The 24,392-nt window shown below is 47.4% G+C and overlaps 1 protein-coding gene across 1 annotated transcript; it reads left to right on the plus strand.

The window, feature by feature from the left end:
- Positions 1-663: 663 nt before the first annotated feature.
- Positions 664-21,771, plus strand: twr (signal peptidase complex catalytic subunit SEC11 homolog C twr). The gene is made up of 6 exons (XM_077668792.1): positions 664-864; positions 1,533-1,642; positions 3,127-3,276; positions 13,620-13,739; positions 17,661-17,718; positions 21,354-21,771. The coding sequence occupies exons 1-6, from the start codon at positions 820-822 to the stop codon at positions 21,402-21,404; spliced, it is 534 nt and encodes a 177-aa protein (XP_077524918.1). The 5' UTR covers positions 664-819; the 3' UTR covers positions 21,405-21,771.
- Positions 21,772-24,392: the final 2,621 nt, after the last annotated feature.

Genomic DNA, 24,392 nt, shown 5'->3' on the forward strand with positions numbered 1-24,392 from the left:
CAGTTCAGTAGCCCTCGCCTCTTTAACATTTCAAGATAGAAATAATATGGGAATGCCTTGTTTCATCTACTTGTTTAGGTAAAGTGATGGCGTTTGAAAAGTCTACTTTATTGAATGCACATCTCATGAGAATGTCAGCAGGCGTTTGCAATCGCGTTTTTAATACGCCGGGGTAAGATTGTGGTTATAAATGCTACCAAACCGTCTTGTTTCAGTAATAAAAATAGATTAAGGCGAAAACTATGTTTGTATTCTTAAATACGTTATTGTATGCACTCAAGCCCCCTTCTGCTGACGCTCATCAAGCTGGGAGTAGCAGACGACGCGTACGAGCCCATCCTGAAGCGACCGCTGCGCCATCGCCTAGGCTGCGATCATGGCTGCGATCCATGGCACCGCTAGGGTGCACCGCTCTGCCATGTGCTCTGCTTCCCGGGGTGCCTGCGCTTTTGCGAATTGACCATAAATAAAAAACGAACATTGTTAAAAACCTTGTCTGTGGCTTCCGGATTTTTGTCTACGATTATTGTTTTGATCGAGATGAGACTTGGACTGCAGGTGTTCAAAAGGCGGCTTAGAACAATTTTACAGTCTAGCCACCCCGAGTATAGTTTTTTGAAACTTTCAAAGATGGCGCTAGCAGAAAAAGAGTTTTTTTTTTTTGGTCTTGCAATTGCCGGGCCCCTTTCAACTGACGTGTACCGGTTAGGTGTATGTGGCGGCGGTGACGCTCTAGAGTACGGCTTGGGCTAGAAGTGCATCTACACAGTTTTCGCTGCTTTTTCGGGTCTGAAGGGCCCCCAAGTCCATTAGGCAAACATGCTTGGAATGCTAGATGATCTCAAACGCATGAATAAGCGGCAGGTAAGCTAGCGTACAGCCTACGCTTCATCCCATGCTGGCGATATGTGTGCACACCGCGTTTGCGATTTCCGAGATAAACACCCATGCAGATAGTCTGTACCTATTCATGCTGAACTAGTGCTTTATTTCTGTGAGTTAACGGGGGCTATGAGCCCAGAGCTTCCTCTTTCTGGCTTGAAAGGCCGCTCTGAGTCTTACTTTAGGCGACGTTTCCTGGCCAGAGAAGCCGGCCGTCGCCAGATGTTAGTCGCACGGAATGCCTTCAATTATTGAAAAGGCCATCGGCCCCATTGATAAAAACTACGTGGCGTTCTATCGTCATCTACATATTGCCTTTTTTACAGTTTCTAATTGGTGAGGTATAATCATTACAATTTCTGCGCACACAGCCTCACCAAACTGCCTGCAGGCTGCTCCTCGCGCATTAGATTACCGCAGTTCGCATTTGTGATTAGAGCACGTGAGCATTGCCCCGTATTTTTGTCGCCACAGTTTCCTTTGGCGTCGTCATTATTGTTTTGGTCATTTTCCGGACTGCTGCACGAATATCTGTGCTTTCACTTTTCTTCGGACTTGTGCTTTCGGTTGCGTTGCTTTGCGCCACATCAGTCCACGTGCGAGTAAGCATTACTCTAACTCTGCTTTGTCGCTTTGCCTCCGTTCTCCAGCTTTTATACCAAGTTTTAAACTTTGGTATGATCGTGTCGTCGGCGCTGATGATATGGAAAGGGCTGATGGTCGTCACCGGCAGCGGCAGCCCCATTGTCGTCGTTCTCAGGTAAATGCTGCAATACTGACTGTGCAGAATTTGCTACTAGTTGCTTCCTTTAGTACTTTACTAGAATCGACCAGGAAGGCTAAGTCACTGCGTTCTGAGCTTCTAAAAGGCTAAATGTTCCAGGCAGAAATCATTCATGCCGTTTCTATTTCAGCTTAGATTTTTTCGACTGTGCAACTAGATGTGGTTAAGTAATGGAAAGACAGGGAGTACTGGCGTGGACGCAGAGCGCAACATTTTCTGGGCACTATACCTTTGCAGAAAATACTTTCACATCAGTCAGCACATATGGCAGCAAAATTAGACACAACAGTAATATTGCACTTAATTTATTTAATAAATTTCTCCAGTTATGCTTTGCTGTTCAGTAGCCACTTAACAGACACTTTGTTGCCTGTCGTTGCTTGCTAAAATTGTGACGTCTCAGTGTTCATTTGTTTCCGTGTTGGCATTTGTGAAATATGGCAAGACACTTCAGTCTTTTGCAGGAACTTTTGCAGTGTAACGCAATGACAGATAGAGAAGCCGATGAATAAAAGAATATGAACCAACAAGTCCAGCTTGAAGTTTTGTCATGGCACTTTGGTGTTCTCATGGTTCCACACATTTCTCAAGGTCAAATGGCTTTAGGGGTTGGCACCGTTGCATTGCTGGCTCTGGTACGCTAGTACCGGGGCACAACACTGAGCATTGTTTGCGGCATGTGGACGTGTGTGGATTCTACTCTTAGCAGCCAGTTAGCATTGCCAGCCTTTGACTGGCTTGGGATGCTTGAAGAATGTGTGACAGCGTAGCTTAAGACAGCGCGGCACAACACGAAACAGAGAGCATGCAGTACAAGTTCTGACTTGCTGACCAACTTGCCCAAATCGCAGCCTTAATGTATGACAGCAGTGTACCATGCCAAAGAGCAGAATTTCTGCTCCAGTTAATTCTTGGTGCAAGAGCTTGGGCCTTGTAACATAAAATTTGGGGTTTGATTGCATGACCTATTCCTGCGATTCCTGCAGCCTGTGTCAAATGCTTTTAAGCCACTTTCCACCTAAGTAAGCTGTAACCAGGCCACGCAGTGTGTAGGCAAAGCAGTGCTGCTAGCTCTGTGCATTTCTAAGAGTTAGACTCCTCCTTACGCTTTTTTGACCACTTAGGCAGCGAGACTGAGGTTCTGGTAGCAACTTCAACTGGGTGGGAAGTGGCCCTATGCTTTCAAGGGAGAGATTGCATAGAATTTGCATAGCTGAGTGCATTCTTCCAAGAATTTCTTCACAAATTTTATTTTACTGTCGGTTAGTTATTCATGTAGTGATGACTATTGAGTAGACTTCTTGTTCATGGTTTCTTTGTGGTATTCTTTCTGATGTCTAACACAGAAAAAACTTCAGCAATATGACGAGTTCACTTTGTGTTGAAGCAAAATGGGGCTCATACAGGCTGTGCGGCAAGTACTTTTGCTGATGGTCCGTCGTGTCTCTCCTTGCCTTCAGTGGTTCCATGGAGCCAGCGTTCCACCGCGGAGACCTGCTCTTCCTCACCAACTACAAGGAGGACCCGATCCGCGTTGGCGACATCGTGGTCTTCAAGGTTGAAGGACGCGACATTCCCATTGTTCACAGGGTGCTCAAGTTGCACGAAAAGTGAGTGATGGGCCCTGAGGTTGACCTGCATTTCTTTTTCAGATTTTTTTTGTGCTTGTTTGAATGCCACGGCCTTTTCTTTTAACCGTGTACAAGTAATAACACACTGACATGAGATGTGCATGATAGTGTTAAAACTAAAGGGAAATCTTTGTCTCTGGCTTCTGCATGAGCTGCCTAAGGTCTTTACCAGTGGTTGTTGTCACTTATCAACAAGTGTAACAGGTTAAGTGCATACTGAAGGGCAGCAGTTACCAGAAGCTTTCTTTGTCTTTAATAAAAAATCTCTGATTAAGTGAACAGCTCTGCTCACAAGTTGGCTGTGGGAGGACTGACATGGCTACTCCTTTTTACACTCATTCGAGCACTCCATTCTAGACATGCACATTAATGCAGGTTGTGAAGGATAGCGTACGAGGAACACTTTCTTGACAAGGATTGAACAGTGCGAAAGGAACTAGGACACAAGACAAGCAACATAACACAGCAACAAGAAGCACAACACATCGCTGCTCAACTATGGGTCACACGGTCATTAACTTTGCTGAAGCACTGCAAGTATCCTGTGGCCCTATTCACTATCAGATTTGAGGAGGAGCAGGATGCTCCTACAGCAACTGAAAGCTTCAGCTGAGGGCTGTATCACAGCGGTGGCCTAGTCGTTTGAGCATCCGCCTCGCATGCGGGGTTCAATCCCCAGTGCCGCCGGGTACCCACCGGTGATATAATAGGTACAAACTTTCCCCTGCCCGGTGCTTGGCTTCTTTAGGGTAAAATGCTTGGGAAATGGGTCTTAGACCCTACCTTGAGTAGAAGAAAAAAACATTGTGCCATGGCGCTTTTTGGGCACAGATGCCCTTGCACCATAAAAATTCATCATCATCATTAAAACTGAGTGCTTGCACAAAGGGAGGTGGGGAGGGGGCAGGGCACCCTGCTTCTCTAATAGGTGTGTGGAGGGGTGCTGACAAAAGTCCCTTCCACCACACCTTGGGCAGGGGTCATTATCAGATTTGCTGGAAAACGGGAATCTCTCACTTATGTGGCCATGACCCTGGTTGCCTGCGCAGGCACTTCACGCAGGCACTTCACGTGAATAAGCTCTATAATTTAGCCATAACAGTTTTATGATCTTATAATTGTGCTTTCTAGTTTTCCTTTGCCCTTTACAGTAAATAATTGGCAGGCTTTGGGATTCTTTATTAGGTGAGAATTGTTTTCAGTTCAAATATTTCTTTCATTGCTCAGCTCAGATTGTAGGTGTTTCAGGAGCAGGGTGCTCATAGAATATCCCTGTAGCTTGCTGCTATGGGTGGAAAAGAATGGCCTTCAATTCTTGCATCACCCCCATCTTAACTTCACGTTTCTTTTTACGCTTTTGATAACCTTGTCCTCCAACTTGAAACTTCACTGAGCATCTGACTTCTTAATTTTTTGAATTTATTAGGGATTTAATTAGCTGCTAACACAGTAAGCAGTAATAACCAATGAGAGCTTTGTCATTGCTAAAAATGCTTGGTTGCAAAATGAGAAGGGGGCTCAGTCACTTTTGCTGACAGGTGTCTGTAATTTCCAGTTTCAACTGTTGGACATACCTGTTAGCTGCCGCTCGCAGAACTCTTTCTTAGTAGCTACTGCTGCTCTGTCAACATTAAAGACCGAACTCAGGATATGCCACAAAAATGAGGCCGTGTGTTCTATTCGGGCTGGTCCTAAAACGATTGGACAACACTTATGGTGAGACGGTACTGTTTTTGTGTGCAATGGGAAAATTTCTAAAAGCCAGCTGGCTTTCTTGCTACCGATGTAGGTTTCAGTATGTTACATTTACAGGTAGTGTTTTACAGGTGTTGGTTTCCACACCAGAGCAAACAAAATCAGTTTGCTTTGGTGTGAAACCCAAAATATGTTATCCCAGTGGCTGTTGAAGCTGTGATGACCCCCATAATGCGCAGGTCCACACGGGACGGAGAGGCAAAGAGACACCGTATGGCTCAGTTTAAACAAACAGGTATATTCAATAATTACACATGATTAAGATTATACATCAGAGGCTGGGGCGTCCGAGCTTACGTGCCGACGACTTCATGGGGGCGATGGAGTGGCTCCGGAGTTGGGCTCGAGCGGTTGCTGGCAGAAGCTGCACGCCGTCGGGCTTCGGCGCTGAAGGCCCTCTTGGCAAACGATGTCGTCCTGAGCGTCCTCCTTCCGTACTGCTTCTCGATTTTTATATCCTCTTCTCCACACTCCCTAGGGGGAGGACGCCCACGCCGGAGGGGAAGGAGGGGGGGCTAGGGCTTTCACTTGGGCGCACAAACATACCACCGCACTTATTGTCTCGCCCCCCTCACGTGTTGAGTCCGAGGGAAAGAAGGTTGTCTTCGCGGTAGCGCATAGCGTCGGCTGTGGTACGGCGCGCTCTGGCCCGCTGACAGTTCCCTTGTCCTGGAATGTGCCCGGGAGGGCCGCCCCTGAAACCGCCACGCCAATTGGGGAGGATAAAGCCTGTTTCCCCGCGGCGGCGGCGGCGGCGGGTCCGGTTGGGTCCGGTTGGGCTTCAGCCCCTTCGTTCTGGTTGTCACTCTCAACGAGCATGGCTGGGTAATTGATGATGCCTGTCATCTGGGTCTCCGTCTACGCCGCGCCGTCGAACGTGGAACCTCGTAGCACACACAAGGAATGTACCTCGTAGCACACACAAGGAATGTACCTCGTAGCACACACAAGGAATGTACCTCGTAGCACACAAGGAATGTACCTCGTAGCACACAAGGAATGTACCTCATAGCACACAAGGAATGTCACACTCGCTCACCCTCCAGAAGAATGTTCTCCGAACATTTGAGTCCCTGCAGCTCCCCTTGTCTTTCTGAATCGCCTCGCACAGTGCGTCCGACAAAACACTTTTCGCTGCACTCAACACCACTGCACAACACCATATGCCTCCGCTGTCATAACTGGCGTCTCCAGGGGCAGCACTGATCTTCTTTTACAGATAAACATGAAACTCAGCACCCAAGCCTCTCCTTTCTAGTCCAAACTGGACGAAATAAATTTACCACAGTTACAAAGGAGTTCCCACTTCTAGCACGATCACGGTACAGACAAAAATACAGATAACGAAAGGAAGTAGGGCAGGTTCTGCATGCGCTCCGCATGCTCTCCTGTGAAGGTGTTACTTAATGAGTGAAAGGTTTAACTACTAACTCCGATAACTTAACACATACGCATATAGCAATGTTATGAGCTGCGGCATTACACAATTCTGACCAGTTCACAACTCCGCTCTGTTTACACCATTAGTCCGACTTAGCTTTCCGATTTCGCAGCGGATATCGGCCTTCATGAGTCATACTAAGTAAGTCTGTGACCCTTTGTCTGCTTTGGGACTCGCGAGGGCTCGTGGCAGGAGCCTCTCCTGGCGTTATCTGCGCGGCAACCTCGCGCGCTTCTTCTTCTAGCAATGCATGAAGTAAATCCGGTGGCATTCTGGCCGTCACCTCTGGCGCCTGCCGAACAAATGCAGGAGAGGGCGTTTCTTGCGAACTATCTGCGCGTTCCGCTTCACTTCTGTCCCCATCAAAATCCGCGCTTTCCCTTTCCTCATTTCGTGAATACTGAACCGGTGCCGACTTGAGGCGATTTGCGTGTATCCTTATCAAGCGCCGGTTCACGTCTCGGACTCTGAAGTTTACCGGAGAAAGCTTCTCGACAACCTCGCACAGTCCTCTCCACTTCGTCTGGAACTTACGAGCTAGCCCAATCTGCCTTTGGCAGTTTTCAATGTACACGCTGTCCCCCACATTAAACGGCGCGTCTCTAGCACTGCGATCGTGCACCTCCTTCCTGCGCTTCGCCGCTTTCTTTAAGGCCTCCTTTGCGATGTCCCTCGCCACTTGCAAGCGCGATTCTAGCTCCACCTTATAGTCGTCCAGTGAAGCGTATGGGACACGACGGGGGTCCTCTGGCACTTCACTAGGCTGGTCCGGGTCTCGGCCGTAGAGAAGAAAGAATGGCGATTCGCCCGTGCTCTCGTGTGCTGCGGAATTGTAGGCAAACATTGCATACGGGAGCCACAAGTCCCAGTCCCGCTGGTCGCGCGAAACAAAATGCGACAGGAACCCGGCCACGGTTTGGTTCAGTCGCTCCACCGCGCCGTTGCAAGCCGGATGGTACGGTGTTGTCTGCTTCTTAGCGATCTTAAGCAGCTCGCAAACTCTCCTCATTAGCTGCGACACGAAGTTCGTTCCCCGATCTGTCAAGAGTTGCCTCGGGGGTCCATGTCGGAGCACGATCTGTTCGACAAATGCTCTTGCAACCGTGTCTGCCTTCTGATCTGGGAGTGCTACCGCTTCCGCGTATTTTGAAAGGTGATCGACAAATACTAAAATGTACTTGTTTCCGGAAGTGGTCGTGGGCAATGGGCCCATTATGTCCATACCTGTCCGCTCGAAGGGAGCCGAAACCTCAGAGAACGGCTGAATTGGAGCTGGTCTTCGTCCCTTGGGTGTTTTTCTTTCGAGACAGGAATGACACTTCGCACAGTAGTCTCTAACATCCTGTCGCATGCCACTCCAAAAGTACAAACGCTCCACACGCCTGCGTGTCTTCGCTACGCCAAAATGACCGGCGCATGGCGCATCGTGAAACGCGCGAAGAACCCTTTCTGTCCACGACCGAGGTATGACGACTCTCTCCCAAGCGGTTTTCTCTGGTCTCCCTTTCCTGGTTGGCCTCGTGCGCCGACACAGGGTGCCTTCTTTGTCAATGAAATAACCTAGCTGTTCGGGGTGAGACGGTGCGCCCTCTAAGCTTTCGATTATTCGCTTCAGGTCAGGATCTTTGCACTGCTCTGTGCGTAATTCGGCGGGGTCGACTACGGGGACAAACTCATCTATAGCTGCCACGGCAGCTGTGCGGCTGAGTGCATCAGCATTCAGATGTGTCTTTCCTGACTTGTGCTCAACTTCAAAGCAGTATTCCTGCAGGTGTAGATTCCATCTAGCGAGTCGCGAGCTAGGGTCCCTGACACTCATCACCCATTTCAGAGGATGGCAGTCTGTGACTAGCTTGAATTTGAGGCCGTAAAGGTAGCATCTGAAGTGCTTTACTGCCCAGACAACGGCGAGGCACTCCCTTTCCGTAGCTCCGTACTTTTGCTCTGTGGGGCTCAGCTGTCGGCTAGCAAAAGCAACGGGATGTTCTTTGCTCTCGATAACCTGAGATAGCATGGCACCAACTGCGAACTTTGACGCATCTGTGGCCATAACGAAGGGCAAATTAAAATCCGGGTGGCGCAACAGCGGTGCACTCATTAGCTTCCTTTTCAGGGCCCCAAAAGCATTCTCCGCGTTTTCGTCCCAGCGAAAGGCGACATTTTTGGCTGTTAAGGCGGTGAGCGGCTTAGCGAGCTTGGCGAACTCCTCTATGTGCCTTCGGTAGTAACCGATCAGGCCGAGAAACTGCCGGACCTGGCGGACGCTAGTCGGGGATGGAAAATCCGAGACACACCTTAGTTTCTCAGGGTCCGGTCGCACGCCGTCAGCTGAAACAACGTGCCCGAGGTATTTCACCTCGTTTTTGAGGAATTGGCACTTAGAGGGCTTCAGCTTGAGACCCGCTGCTCTTAGTCGCACCAAAACCTGCTCAATATCGCGCAAATGGTTATCAAAACTGTCACTGTATATGATAATGTCATCCATATACACGAAGCACAGCCTCCCCAGAAGACCTGCCAGGATAACATCAGCGGTTCTCTGCCAGACAGCAGGGCTGTTGGCCAGACCCATCGGCATTCTTTTCCATTCATAGTGCCCTGAGGGCGTGTTGAATGCCGTTTTCTCGGCATCTGCCGGATCCATTGCTATCTGCCAGAATCCCGCCGCCATGTCCACTACCGTGAAGTACCTGGCAGAGCCCAGCTGAGAAAGCGTCTCCTGTATATTGGGGATGGGGTATGGATCGATGCGAGTTACGGCATTTAGTTTGCGGTAGTCCACTACCAATCGATACGAGCCATCTGGCTTTTCCACCAATAGTGCTGGTGCTCCCCAGGGTGACTTTGAGTGTTCGACAATGCCGCGATCAATCAGGTCCTGCACCTGCCGCTCTATCTCCTCACGTTGGGAGTAAGGAATCCTGTACGCACGCTGGTAAACGGGCGATGAAGTGCCGGTTTCTATCCTGTGCTTTATAACGCCACAGCAGCCCAAATCCAGGTTGGACGCGGCGAATACTTCCGAGTAGTCGTTCAGCAAACCAGCCAGAGCCTCCCTCTCCCTGGATTTTACGTGAGAAAGATCGAACGACACCTTTGGAGCAGCCGAAGGACTAGCATGCTCTACAGTTGCGAGTACCGTATCGGTGGGCTCACGTTTCTCTATCGCAGAGGTGAAGAAAGCCAATGTTTTGTTCTTGGGAAGGCTCAGTGGCTGCTGGCTACAGTTAACCACCCGTAGGGGCACTCTGTGGGCATCATTAACTGTCACGAGGCACGCGGCTGCCTTCAGGCCATTGCTGAGAGAGTCGACCGGCTCAAGCACTCCCACGGCGCCGCTCTCTACATCTGAAGGCACAAACGCGTACAAAATGTGCTCCGACCAAGGAAGGACGACCGCCTCATCGATCAGCCTGACGGCAACCCGCGAATATACCTTCTCCAATGATCCCACTGTTTGACGGGTGTCAATATCGGTAACGCGAATCTCAGCCCCTCTCCTGTTCAAAAACGGAACTTTTGATCCGCCCGCATTAACCTCTTCCTCAGAGAATGAGACTACTACCTTCCCTTTTCTCAAAAAATCCTGCCCTAATATACCTGACACTCCGTTTGGCAGAGACACCGTGTCCGAGCATACGTAGCAGGGGTGCTCCAATGCAATTCCACCGAGAGAGAAGTGTAACCGGTAGAGTCCACTTATGCCAAGAGGATCCCCCGTTATGCCTACAAATTTGGTTGCCATACCACCAGACGCTTCCAACACCTCGCGGTCCCCCTTCCTTCGAAGCGTGTTAAAACTGCTCTCCTTAAGCAATGTCACCTTTGACCCCGTATCTATCAACAATTCCATGCAACAACCATTTAACTTGCAACGCACAACAGGGCATGCCTCGTCGGCCACACAAACTACCACCACCTCATCATCCACTGCTCCCTCCCCACGCTCCTCAGGCTGGGGAGGACTATCTAGTTTTTTGTCTCGGTATCTGGAGCCCCGCTGTAGGCTTGCTTAGGGCGTGTCTCGCCTGCTTCTCTTTGTGGCTCCCCACGGCGCACGTTTTGGCAGAACCTGGCGATGTGTTCGCGACCCTGGCAAGCGAAGCATACGATTTCTTCAAACTCTCGCATACCGCGCCTGTAGCTTTGTGGCGGTCTCCGGTTTCCAGCGAATGGGCGCTGTTGAGCGCGCGCTTCAACCTGGCGTTCTACCTGCTGAGATAGCAGCTGTTCTAAGCGATCTAACCGCTCTGTCAAGAGAGCAACCTCAGGGTTGAGCACCGCTCTCTCTATGACGCGTACTCTCGCTGCGGCTGTCGTTAACGCCTCATTTTGTTCCTCATCCAATGCGGCCTCCACGGCTTGGTCGAAATTGCTCGGCTTGCGCGAGAGCACGAACCGGCGCACGGGGTCTTGCAGACCAGCCACGAACAAAGCGGTCATTTCCTCTTTAAGTATATCCTCCGCGTATTTCTTCTTAAGCTGGTCTCCTTCCTCCTCCCTGCTTAACGTATCGCGCGCTAAGCGCTGAAGCCGCGACGCAAACGTTCGCACGTCCTCCCCTACCATCTGTCCAGCGTCACGGAACCTCTGTACTCGCACGTGACGTGGTTCAGTGTCAAAATGCTCAAACGCGAGCTTCTTAAATTCCGCAAATGATTTTGTGGATTTTACTTTTTCGTCTCGCCATGCAAAAATCATGAGCAGCTCCTGCCATCTTACACCTCGCCATTCCCAGCATTTGAGCATCGGACCATCCCCCCATTTTCCCAATCTCTTCTAGCATGGAAAAGAAATCGCAGATTGGAACCCCTGTCTTATCTCCCGTAAACGTCGGAATGACGCTTCCTAATGCCAGCATGCTTGCTCCGAGCGACGGCTGTGGAGTGGGAGCTCCCTCAAATAAAGACATTTTTTTTTTTTTTTTCAAGCCCTCCGGTGCCTCAAGCCTCTCAAATGGGGGTAAAAGTCCCACAATCAGTCCCGTGATTCCCTTTTGATTACAATTTTGAAGTCATGAATGTCACAGCATTCAGAGGACATTTGCTTTTGAGACCCCACTTCTGACACCAGTGTGATGACCCCCATAATGCGCAGGTCCACACGGGACGGAGAGGCAAAGAGACACCGTATGGCTCAGTTTAAACAAACAGGTATATTCAATAATTACACATGATTAAGATTATACATCAGAGGCTGGGGCGTCCGAGCTTACGTGCCGACGACTTCATGGGGGCGATGGAGTGGCTCCGGAGTTGGGCTCGAGCGGTTGCTGGCAGAAGCTGCACGCCGTCGGGCTTCGGCGCTGAAGGCCCTCTTGGCGAACGATGTTGTCCTGAGCGTCCTCCTTCCGTACTGCTTCTCGATTTTTATATCCTCTTCTCCACACTCCCTAGGGGGAGGACGCCCACGCCGGAGGGGAAGGAGGGGGGGCTAGGGCTTTCACTTGGGCGCACAAACATACCACCGCACTTATTGTCTCGCCCCCCTCACGTGTTGAGTCCGAGGGAAAGAAGGTTGTCTTCGCGGTAGCGCATAGCGTCGGCTGTGGTACGGCGCGCTCTGGCCCGCTGACAGTTCCCTTGTCCTGGAATGTGCCCGGGAGGGCCGCCCCTGAAACCGCCACGCCAATTGGGGAGGATAAAGCCTGTTTCCCCACGGCGGCGGCGGCGGGTCCGGTTGGGTCCGGTTGGGCTTAAACCCCTTCGTTCTGGTTGTCACTCTCAACGAGCATGGCTGGGTAATTGATGATGCCTGTCATCTGGGTCTCCGTCTACGCCGCGCCGTCGAACGTGGAACCTCGTAGCACACACAAGGAATGTACCTCGTAGCACACACAAGGAATGCACCTCGTAGCACACACAAGGAATGTACCTCGTAGCACACAAGGAATGTACCTCGTAGCACACAAGGAATGTACCTCATAGCACACAAGGAATGTCACAAAGCCATACACAAAGATGTCCGGAGTATTCTTGCCAAAGTGGCAGGCTAGACGGCTGAGCTAGAGAGCACCATAACTGCAGGAACTTAGTGCAGTACAGCCTGGATACATCAAACCCAAATACAATAGCCAACCGATTTTTCGGACTCCAATAATTCAGACTTGCACGATGTTTTGGACTACGCTGAGGAACTGTTGTGCTTCTTATATAGGAACCTGTACATTTTCACGTCCAATATTTCGGACTCTGTGGAGTGCATAAGTTCGGTTTTTTAGACTAAAATAGACCCAACAATGCCGTGGGGATTGTTTCTCAACCGAAAGTTTGTTTTTTTGGCCTATTTTAGACGTGAGCAGGCATCGCTGACACAACTAACCGCCGCTGTGAAAGGCGCCATCTCGGATTTTAAACTGACTCAGCTGGACGGGCTGGCTTGGATAGGCTTGACTATTTGTACTTCATTGCCATTTGAGATAATGGCATGCTCTCCTTTACCACTGAGGTGGCCTACAAAGAAAACGTGATTGTGTTGAAAACAAGACAGCTCCAGTGCCTGCCACTGCTGGGATGACGCCACCCGCATAATGGGGCATTTCAGCCGATGCAGGATGAAAGGGGCGGGGGGGGGGGGGGGGGTGGAGGAGGCATGGGGGGAGAGGGGGGATGTATTGGGAGGCTCTCGCGTCTTGCCGTAGGTTATCTCACGGTCTTCGCGGGCGTTGTTGCAAAGGAGAAGGTGGCTGCGGATACAAAAAGTCGATGTATCCACTGCTTTCATATTTTAGCATACTGCCTGCTCTCTTTTTTTTTTTTTGTAGTGGGGCCTCAGCGATGGTTGACATGAAAAGTTTGAGACTGCATTGTAATTATAACAATATCTAAAGAAAAATTCTGAGCTCTCACGCTCCCCCCTTATGTTATATTTGTGCAAATAAGGTAAAGTAGTCATTTTCCCATCATACTGACATTTATACTAATTTCCATAGCATCACTGACATCAAAAAAGAGAATGTGGCTTCTAGAACATAATTCTGCGAAAAATACTTAAATCTGCTTTTTTTCACGTAATCGCTGGAAACTAGAGGCCTTAACCATTACCACTGCTAGAGGCAAGGAAGGCCATTGCATGTCTAATTATATTATGAGATGGTTAGTAATTCTTTTTTCCTCTTTCCTTGCAGGTCTGATGGGTCGGTGAAGATTCTCACCAAGGGGGACAATAATTCGGTGGACGACCGAGGCCTCTATGCCCCTGGCCAGATGTGGCTCGACAAGAAGGACATTGTCGGGCGGGCGAGAGGGTGAGTCTCTTTTGTGTAGCGGAACAATCATACAGTTGAGCCCACTTATTACGGCCCCACTTATCTATACACCAACACTGATGTAGTAGGACGTGAGCAAGGTGTAGTGGTGCTGCAGGTGCCATCTGGGGGTAACAGCGGGGGGTATGGCCTGTAGAAATGGCAGGTAAACAAAAATTTTCAGAGTAGATTTTTGATTTTGCAGAGTGCCTGCGAGGTCATGCTTTGAGCGAACTGCGATTCTGAGTGAACTGCGCACCATGGCAGGTGGCAGTTAAATGATTGGATGCAAGAGGTTGTTTGGGAAAAGCAACCTGGTTTGCTCGAACCCCACCAGCGGCAGCACCTGCCATCGCATGGCAGTGGCACATTGCTTAATCACTGCACCAAGAGTGGTATGAGGACTTCCAGGGATCTACCGCATAAACATATGTAAGGGCCGCACTTTTAACGCGACACTGTGTCGCAGAAAAGCTGGTGTCGTCGGCGTTGGCCGTGAGTGAAAAACCCCTCCTCCTTCTCCTCGCAATGTACGCTACTGCCCCAACAGATAGCGCGCGATGGCAGCGCCTCCCGCTCGTCTCATTCGGGCGCGGTGGGGCCGTGTGGGCATGCAGGAATCACGCGGTGAGTAGCGAACAACGCAGTGCACATCCGAAGCGCGTTCGCCACGAAGCTTGCGGCTTGCTGTCTGTTCGTTCGGCGCGGAAGCTATGCTGGCGGTCGTGGCATCGGGTTTGTCGAGGACGATGTGCCAATGAACTACGACTGCAACTTGAGTCCCGCGCGTTTCGGCAAGGCGCCTGGCAGCGCTTCCTTGTGGTTTGCCGCTCCGCGCGTCCGTTTCACTGTACGTAGCAGAGCGATTTTTTTAATGAGCAAGGTGTCACGCCGAACGGGCGATGGCATTCCGTGGACTCCCTGGCAGTGCTGCAACACGCTGTCGCGTTCCACTCTTAAAGGCGAAGCTTAAGCGTCCTCCAATTTTTTTTTCCAGATTTGAGGGCCAATTTTCGGTTTGTGGCCCATACACGCGATGTGCAAACAAAATTTTTCTTAAAACTAAAAACAAACCAATCAGGGAATGAGCAGCGCTAGCATTTATTCTACATTCAGTTGTCACTCGCGGAGTATCGCCACTCGCGGACTATTCCGACTCCTAGCTGGTGCTGCGCTGTGGTGCACGCTCATCCCACAAGAAGTCGCACAGCATGTCCGCTGTCAATGCTTAGCCATTGTTTCGCGCTTTCATCACTTAGCAGAGCAGCTCGTCTTCCATTTCGGGAAACTTGCACGGCTTTGCCTCAGAAAGCACGCTTTTTATAGCTTGTTGTCCTCAATGCGTCCTTTTGGTTGCATCATCATCGGACGCACTTCTCAGCCAAGTCGAATTTCCTGCCCGCCGCATGTTTGCTGTGTTAGACAGGCGACTCCCAGCCATGTAGCTATTAAAGTATTTGCTCATCGTGCTAAAACTGCAACGGCTGGTGGCAGCACGCGAGAGCTGCAATTAGTACGGTGAACTAACACGCTACCGCAACTCCCGTGCCTTTGACAGCCACAAAAGGCTGGAGCTGGTGACACTGATGCCGATATGGAAAGTGGGAGCTCACAGCGGGGGAAAAGGGACGATAATGATGATGAGCCGCAGCCTCAGGCGCCATCCGTGGGCGGCACCTGGAAGCTCCTGTGGGCATGTGTCGCCTCCGCGATCAAGCGCACCGTTGCTCGCAGCCAGAGCTGATCGCAGAGGCCATGGCACATTTCGAAGGCTATTCCCATGTGGGTTGCGGAAAGTTTGGGCGCGGCCCTTACATGGATATTATATTTTTTAAAATTTCCTTTGGGAAAACAAGGCGCGTCCCTTACATGGGTGTGGTCCTTACACTCATTTATATGTTATTAATGTTAAGTAGAGAATAACCAATTCTGCATATATGGGCATTTGCCAATTAAAGCTGTGGAATCATACTCTTAATAAGGTGGAGCTTAAGAGTCCCATCCATTCTTTTGTCCATAGGCCGGAATTGCATATCACATTGTCTCCCATGCCTCCGTGATCTGTGTGCAAAGGCAGGCGTTTTGATGGTCGGCTACTTCTCGTTGATAGGCCGAGAGAGAGTCTGGCAGCATATTTTCGTTTTCGACACTTTGCCGCTAGCCCGTGGCGATGGCGCATATCTGCTGCGTATATCAGTGAGCCAGCCAAAAATACACCATTTGGTATGACGATTGCCTTGTTGCTAATCTTTTTTCACTTGTTTTTCAAAGACGTCTTGCTGCTAAGGCAGCAATGCGAGCTTTTCTCGTTTCCGTTCGCGTCATATTTCTGTTCTTCCAGCACGTCGAAACTCTGCGCTCATCGTGACTATTCGCCTTTTGTGTGGTGAAGCCTCCTCACATGCGATGCCACATGCGAAGAAGCTCTAGTGCTACCGTTTTGGACACTGAAAGTAGCCAGGGATACCCATGCCATTGTGGAGCAGTTCTGTTTCGGCCACTCCTGATAGTGTGCGCAAATTAAAACATTTGACGGAACTGCGAGAAATCACTATTGTCATGCAGTTTTTGGCTTTAAAGGAGATAACAGTTGCCCAGGTTCTCACCAAATTAATTTCTCTTTCACGCGAAAGTTTTGGCAGTTTTGAAGTCCCATTTGATAGTTCAACATTCAGATAATTCGGGTGTTTTTTCCACTCTCTTGAAGTCCAAATCAGTGAGGTTTTGCTGTATTACTAGTTGCCAGAATGGGTACAGTGGCAATAATGTCTGTATTTGAAGTTCACATACCTTGTTTGATATAACTGACATTAGTGAAGCTCACTACCTGAGGCTTACCATTTCTTTGGCAGTGTGCAGACAAACGTTCTATGAGGGAGGTGTAACTCAGAGTATGCTGTGTCTGTGAACTTGTCGACTGGCAAAATACTGTGCCGCAGTATTTTCGTGAGCACGCATGGATGTTGCTTGAAGCTATCACTCAGTAGGAGATAAAATAAATGCGCCTATATGCATGCTTGTGTACCAGATGTGAGGCAAGGCAGGCTAGAACAGTGAAGCGGTCAAGCCCAAAGCATCCGAATATGCGAAATCCATGAGGCTCAATTCAACAGTCCAGAAACAAAATGGACTGAAAAAATGATTGGCAATGACTATTTTTTGTGCTTCCATAAATACTTTATTGCACGCATACTGTCTGGAGAATCAAATGAGAACTGCTCCAGAGCCGAATTTTTGAATGCTCCTGGTCTCCCGTTTTTTTTTTTTCTGTTGTGACAAGTACGTTCTTTTGAGAACACTCTCATGCTAAGAACATTCTCTTAAGCTCTTTTAAGAGACATTTTTTGAAGTTAATAGGAATCGTTAGTCTTGGCCTTTAGGTCTAAATCGGCCTTCGTGGTCAACTTTAAAGATGAGAAACACGAAGTGTAGGATAAATGTGCTCACCACTATCAGGTGGTGTTTTCTTGATGCGAAAAATAGTGTGGTATGAGGAAACAAGATATGACATCAAATGCTGGTTGTGATAATCTGGACTTAGTAGTACTCCTTTATTGCTATCTTCGCATAGTTGAGGTGGTGCTCGGCTGTCGACACCTCGTGATTACACTTGCCCTCATCTATGAGATAGACTGGAATTTGTAAAGAATTTTTTGCATTAATACTGCTTGCTGTCATGGTAAAACATAGCCCAAATTTGACAAACTGAAAGGAATGTGGTTTCAATTTTGGCTCTTGCTTGCAGCTTGCAGACCTTATTATGATATTGGGCCTCTTTCATTCACCATTTTTTAAATGCCCATGCACTTGGTACTTGCTGTTAAGAAAAGGAAATAAAAAATTTGTCCCTCTGGCTTTGAGAGGGTCAGCTTTATACTTTCCTCATTTGCATATCTCACTTTCCTTTCTTTTCTATTTCAGGTTTGTCCCATATGTTGGTATTGTTACAATATTAATGAACGACTATCCAAAGTTTAAGGTGAGTAACTCCTTTTCGTCCACTTTTGCTTAGCCGGTATCGCATCATGGGCTCATTCTTCTTCCAGTGGAATGTGTAGTAATGTACAAAATTTCATGAACTTCCAGTAAAATGCATCTGTCTCGCTCATGGTGGGCACCTAAACTGTGTCATGAAGGAATGAAGGAAAGATTGAAAGGAGGGAAAGATAAGGGGCTGTCTAGTGGATAGCTGTGAATTAATTTTGTCCACCGTATGTTCCCCGATGCTCATGGACACCCTATAGCAAACGGGCCTTTTTGCGTTCTTGTCTCCATTAAAATGTGGCCACTGTGAGCACAATTCAATCCTGCTACTTTCTGCTAAGCAGCCAAATACTATAGCCATTCAGCCACTGTGGCTATTTTGTTGTCTACATGGAGTGTGAGTCATTTTGTGTTCGAGTGTAAAGCTGTGTGTTGCTAATTAATCTTGCTGGAATGCAACGGATTTTATCGAATTCCCTTATTGGCAACTACAATAAACTTTATTCCAAGAGCTCGTGTCCCACATACTTTTGTCACCGATAGTACATGTGTGCTGTATTAGCTATCACTTTATGTAGGGCAGTGTGCAGTACATTTTTATGTGTGAAATGTTTGCTTGCTAATTTCTGTTGAGGCTACTTAGTTACGGTTGTGTCTTGTTTTCTGCATTCCATTTTTTTTTTACTCTGGCTGATTTCTGTAGGGTTATTATGGAAAGAAGGGGACGTAAGCTGTGCATTTTATCACCATAGTACAGTTGCGGGTGATGTAGGTCGACGAGCATTCCCACGAGCGGAATTGTGAATTAACACTATGTCAAAAACCTTTTTCATGTCCTTCATGTCGAACCGAGAATAGAAAGATTGCAGCGGTTTTAACATGCATGCATAGATTGCAGTCTTCTTTAGCCTTGCTTCACATTGGGAAGGTCTAACCTCGGACAGCCTTCTACATCCGGTATTCTTCTGGTTGTGCTCATTCAGCTCTTGACACTGAGTGCGTCATGTGAGGACTTGGAACGGGCCAGTCACACCAAAGTGTTGGACACTGGTGTTGTAAAGATTTTATTTTGGCTTGCCGGGATTAATTTGCTGCTTTGAAATACAAAGATAAGGATTGAGTCCGCTCCATTCAGTTTGCACGTTGAAGTGAATAAGGGCTGCACTTGAGAGCCTATGTCCAGCTCTGCGCAGGCGAGTGTCAGCAAATTGAATTGTCACTTGTGTGGGAGGTAGTCTGCTTATTGTATAGCATGTTACTAGTCATTGTCAGATAAACTGAAAACTAGGATATGATTGCAGGATTACTTTGGAGCTTCAACTTGTATGAAGACAGCAGACGTTTCCCCTCTGTTAGCATAGGATGGAAGACTGTGCGTGGTTCCTTTCTGTCAAAAGTATAGCACCACAGCACCTAGTTGTTCTTCACAACTCGATTCACAGCTTTATAAACACTAATTTCGGCTCAAAAACATCGTAGTGTGCTACCTAAAAATTAGCACAGAGAGCGAGTGAATAATTTGCACATAGTAATGTCAATAGAGCGTAAAGAAAAGAAAGAAAAAAATGCACAGGTGATCATATGATGTAATGGGACGAATCTGCATTAGCAGTATTGGGTGTATATTTCACTTTTATATTTATAGCCTTCCACTTGTCTTTACATTTGATTTAGTTGTAGCTTTCCTGTTCGGCTGCTGCATGGGCTTCTGGTGGGGAGAGGCCAGTGTAGCTGCTTATGGCAATTTTGCACCAAATTGGCGACCTTCCCAGCTGCTAAGGCAACTTACAATATGTGGTGGTGCATTGGCGACTTTTTGGCTGCATTTTGACTGTTGTAGGGCTCACTTTTCAGTGAATTCTTTTTATTTTCAAAGTGCAAAAGTGTGCAAAGGTTCACCTCAATTTTGACCTTATTAGTCAACATAAGATGACAAAATGCAATCATCTTCACTGTCGTAAAAGCCGGGAGAGCTACTTCAACATATGCACCTGACAGAAGCTGGCGCAATATTTCAAAAGTTGTTGATATTGCAAAGTCTATTCCATGATCCTAGAATGACGTGACCGACTCCTTGGTGTTTTTTCAAGAACTCAAAAAATTTTAACGTTGAGCACAAATTTATAGCCATCAGTTCTGCAGCATAACAAGACTGCAAGCATTCTGTCTATAGAACTAGCCAGAATTGCCTATTTTCACGAGCTATCTAGACAGCAGACTTCGGAGACACATTCTGCGAGAGCCTGACCAGCATTCAGCCTGAAGACGAAGGCTGCATTCACTATGGCTTTTTTCTCCTCCTGATGTAAGGGCCAATTCAACTGCAACTGCGACAGCCTAATGCTTCATCGGTGCTTCGCCGGTTGAACCATTTAAATTCAAATACAATAGGGTGCTCCAAAAGCCTGGCAGAAATACTAGAAATAATGCATCATTTTTCTTGGATGTTCTTGGCCATGTTGAAGTGCTAAGTATTACAGTTGCAAATGGCTAAAAACATCTTGCTTATGGTATGCGCACCTTTCCTCTCTTCGCGGAAGGTGCCCTGTCTTTGCCACTCCAAATTTCAAATGCGGGTTTGAAGCGCACTTTTTCACAGCCTCATTGACTAAAACTGAACATAGCAACAAGATGAAGCTGGAGTCATTTGTGGCAGTACTGGTAGTGAAGCTTGGGTTTTGGCTGCAAGGCAAAGCTTTGTCAATGTTTGGGGTTCCCAGTGATCTTCCAATAAATAATGAACATAAGCGATTTGCTCTGTGGCCCCATGCATTTCAGGTTATTGTAGACTGGCGAGAGTTGTAGTTACTGGGCTTGCTACTCTATTTTTAATAATGGCTACAAATTCGGCGCTGAAATAAAAGGACTGCCTTCTTTTGGCTAGTTCTGACCTCTACTTTGGCCACATTTTTTAACTCCTCAGTGCCTGGAGGTGCATCCACCAGAGGGTGTTTTGAAGGAGGCACCTCCCAGGGTGCTCCTTTAGGATCCTTTAGGGGCACTGGGATGTGGAGGCTTCACAAACACACGTACACAGCCACATGCTCACCTCTGCTTTTTTGACGAAAGAAAACAATACTGCTGATGCAATAAAAAGTGAAGTGGAGCTAGTAGAATTGAACTACTATCTTGCTCATCCAAAAACACTGCACAGAATTGATGCGGTCATCCAGGTCTGGCAGTGTTATCTGCTAAGAAATTCCTCCTTTCGCTATAGGTGGCACTGCTTCACTGAAATTAGTGTCTGAAAAACAAGGATACATCTTAAAAAGAACGGGAGTGATATTTGGAGCAGCCTAAGGTCTCTTAGAATTTTCCCGAAAGAAGGGTGATTCCAAGACAGTTCCAGTTAAGGTTGCAAAAAAAAAAAAAGGCTTCAGAAAGTAGGAAACTGCTAAGCCTAGCATCACCCACCACCACCCCATTCCAATAGAGACTCACTTGTTCCATCCATTGGTGTGCTCTGCTTTTTTGAGAGAATGGAATCGTGAGGGAAGCGACTACTTATTGCAACAGCCATTATGGCAATAGCCTCACTCGTGAGTCTCTTCCTTGTCATTTCATGTTGTAAAAGTGTCGCCTGTTGTGGCTTGTGCTTACCATGGCTGCATCTTTCTTTTCTCTTCGCAGTTCCTTGTGCTGGGGTGTCTTGGTTTATTTGTGTTGGTTCATCGAGAATAGAAGACTGGTCGCTGCAGTGAAGCTCACCGAGTCGCCGAATGTCAACTGTGCGCTGTTGTGGCTCTGCGCATGTCAACGGCGAGGGACATTCCTTCCCCTTGCCCTGCTGCGGCGGCCATCACACCTGACATTTTGTTTCGTTTTTTTTGTCCACAAAGGGGAAAAGAAAGTGTTTCTGTGGGGATCCTGTGAAGATGGGCGCTTGTGCGCCATACTACCCAAATATTTACCGGTTGATGTTTTGGAACAAAAGGAGAAAGAAAAAGACTCCATACTTATCTTATAAATATATGTCATCACATCGCATTTTTGTACAGGTGGCTGGAGCACGTGAAAGTGAATTAAAAAGAATTCCGTTTTCTTATTATTGTGTTGTCTGTGAACTCATTATTGAAAAGGTTTTTCGCTGTTTTTTGTCTGTAGACAGAACACGTGTACGTGTATAGTAGCACCTGTGAAGAGCCACATATTCATTGCACCATAATTCACCAAAAACACCACACATTTTCAATTGGTACACACACCTTGCTTATTATGTATTTTTGTAACTGGCGTTTAGTGAATATTAAACATAATATATTGCATGTTATAAGGTAATTTACTAGGCCTTGTCCAGAGCCTTTTATGAGCTTTGTGACAATTAGGGGCAGGGGGTGTATATTTCACTCGTCGAAGTCACCAACGCATCCAGGTCCATGCTCGATTGATAGTTTGTTTGCAGGATAATGCTTGACGTCATCTAAGCGTTCATCTTCATTGGCAGTTGTCTGCAGTTCAGGCATGTGTGATAGAAAAAGCATGGTACTTTCCCGCAGATTCTGGCAAGGGTGGCACTGGTTTTTGAAAAACTGCGACGGGCCTCAGCCGCCTACCTACTGCGGTGCCATCGTGGTACTGCCTAAAGTGCTCGCACAAAAATATTCTTGTACATCTAAACTCTTTAATTCTAAAAATATTGCAGGAATGCTGCCTGTAACTTGTGATTATAGTGGCTATCATGGTGCCAGTTAAAATCGTGATTTGAAAGGATTGCTGTTGCCACATTAGTATGCTCATATGTAGTCCGCATAGTAACAGTTGGCTGTTAGCCCTTTTAGGCTGCTCATTGTTTGAATTCGAAATGGGACATATTTTGCACCTATATTAGGTATTGAGGCTCGAGAGCCAATGCATTAGTTTTGCAATGCAAAACACCTACAGGTAATTTTTTTATAGTTGAGTACAAGATTAATCCCAAGTGCCAGCAAGGTTAAAAACTTAAAAATGCCAGCATTTGTAAAGCACCCTAGGGATCATGGAATTACTTCGTTCTGAAAATGTATATTATGCTCAAAGTTGAGAAAAAAAATAAATGCTGGCAAATTCTATGCATGAAAATAGCTGATGACGAGGAACCAAGCTCACTGTTTTATGGCATTGTTTGCTGAATACGCTAGATGTGATAAAAGTAGGGGTGTGTGGATATTGAATTTTTTCGCATACGAATCAAATGCGAATATGAAGAAAAAATGGCTTCGAATATCGAATTGAAGGTCTTAAGTACAAAAAAAAAATTTTTTTCAGGAGATGAAAAAGAAGCAAATGTTGTTCCCTTATTTTTTTTAGAATATTGTATGGTCTCTGCAACTGAAATAGAACTAGGACTGCCTCAGCACCATATAAAAAACATGATGTGCACAGAATGTATACTATTTGATTAGACAGCATAACAGTATCCAACCTGTAATGTGATCATGCAAAATGAAATCCATAAATTGACAATACTGGCAACGAAAAATAACATGATGGCTAGAAAAATGTCATTGATTCGGAATTCAAGGGACGAGAAGAATTGCTGGGGTTATCCGAAGGTTGATTTATAAAATGCGCTGCGGCCCACGAAAAAAAAAGTTTCGGCGCGCTAGAAGAACAACGCGAACGCAAGAAAAGGGGGAACACACATTAGCGTCAGAAAAGCGATACTGCTTCTAAAAAAAAAAAAGGCACTCCAGAGACTGCATTGAAGAAATGCGAAAGCATTAGTATTTGTCGCGACATCGGTGGCTCCTAGTCTGCTTTGGCAGCTCTTGTCCATATGGCGTCATATGCAATGTTCTAGAAGTATTCGAAAATCTGCAAATCATCCTACTTCTCAGACACCGATGTTCAGGGCTCCGTTTATTGCTTTACTGTAATGGGTTGTAGGCGTGACATCATCAGACATATGGAATGACGCCACACCCTAGGATGTCACATGGGCTTACCAATTAGCTTCGTTTATCAGCGTTGCTAATGGCTCCGTTAATTATCCTAATTAAATAAATATCAATTAACATCATTAGTACAGTTAAATAGCGGTATTATGATTGTGAATTAGGATCACTAATTAATAACTAATGACTGACTCTATATTGTTTAATCGCTGACTTTATATACTTCACCACGCCACTCTTACTTCCACGTTTTGCAGACACTTTTGCGGTGCTGACATAGCCTAGTAATGCTTTCGCATTAAATATGACTAGCGATGCGCCAGCCCGCATCCAAAAGCGGAGCTGGGATTGGACTACTGGCGAATGCGCGAACCGACAGCTGCTGCTGCCGCGGGCGAGCGGCGAAGCTCAAGAACCGAAACTACGCGGCCAGGCTATTTTTTTTGGCCTCGCGACAGAAACCCTCCAAATGTTGTCACGACTGCTTTTCGCCCACTTGAGAAGTGGGCGGGTTACAATGCACCATGCAATAGGCGAGATTTTTATCCGCTTGCTTTGTCGTGACACCTCGATGCGCCCCTTCGGGAGGCTCACGCGAAATTCCGCAAGTAGGCTTTCCCGCATTAAACAGTTCACCAAAACGGGATGGCGGCAGTCGCGCTCGGAGAGTTATGAAGGCGACAGGACTGACGCCACGGGTAGGGGCATATAATCATGTAACATATTATGGATGGATAAAAAAAGCGCGCTTTCGCGTTACGATTGTTCGAAGCGGGTCGTCGGCCATCTTGTTCGC

This window comes from Amblyomma americanum, chromosome 6 (genome assembly GCF_052857255.1).
Source record: "Amblyomma americanum isolate KBUSLIRL-KWMA chromosome 6, ASM5285725v1, whole genome shotgun sequence".
Lineage (NCBI taxonomy): Eukaryota > Metazoa > Arthropoda > Arachnida > Ixodida > Ixodidae > Amblyomma > Amblyomma americanum.

Excerpts from the sequence above, each read along its gene's own strand:
- twr (XM_077668792.1), top strand. The coding sequence starts at position 820 with ATGCTTGGAATGCTAGATGATCTCAAACGCATGAATAAGCGGCAG. Across the intron at positions 3,277-13,619 it reads GTGCTCAAGTTGCACGAAAA|GTCTGATGGGTCGGTGAAGA; the intron begins GTGAGTGATGGG and ends CTTTCCTTGCAG. Across the intron at positions 13,740-17,660 it reads ATTGTCGGGCGGGCGAGAGG|GTTTGTCCCATATGTTGGTA; the intron begins GTGAGTCTCTTT and ends TTTCTATTTCAG.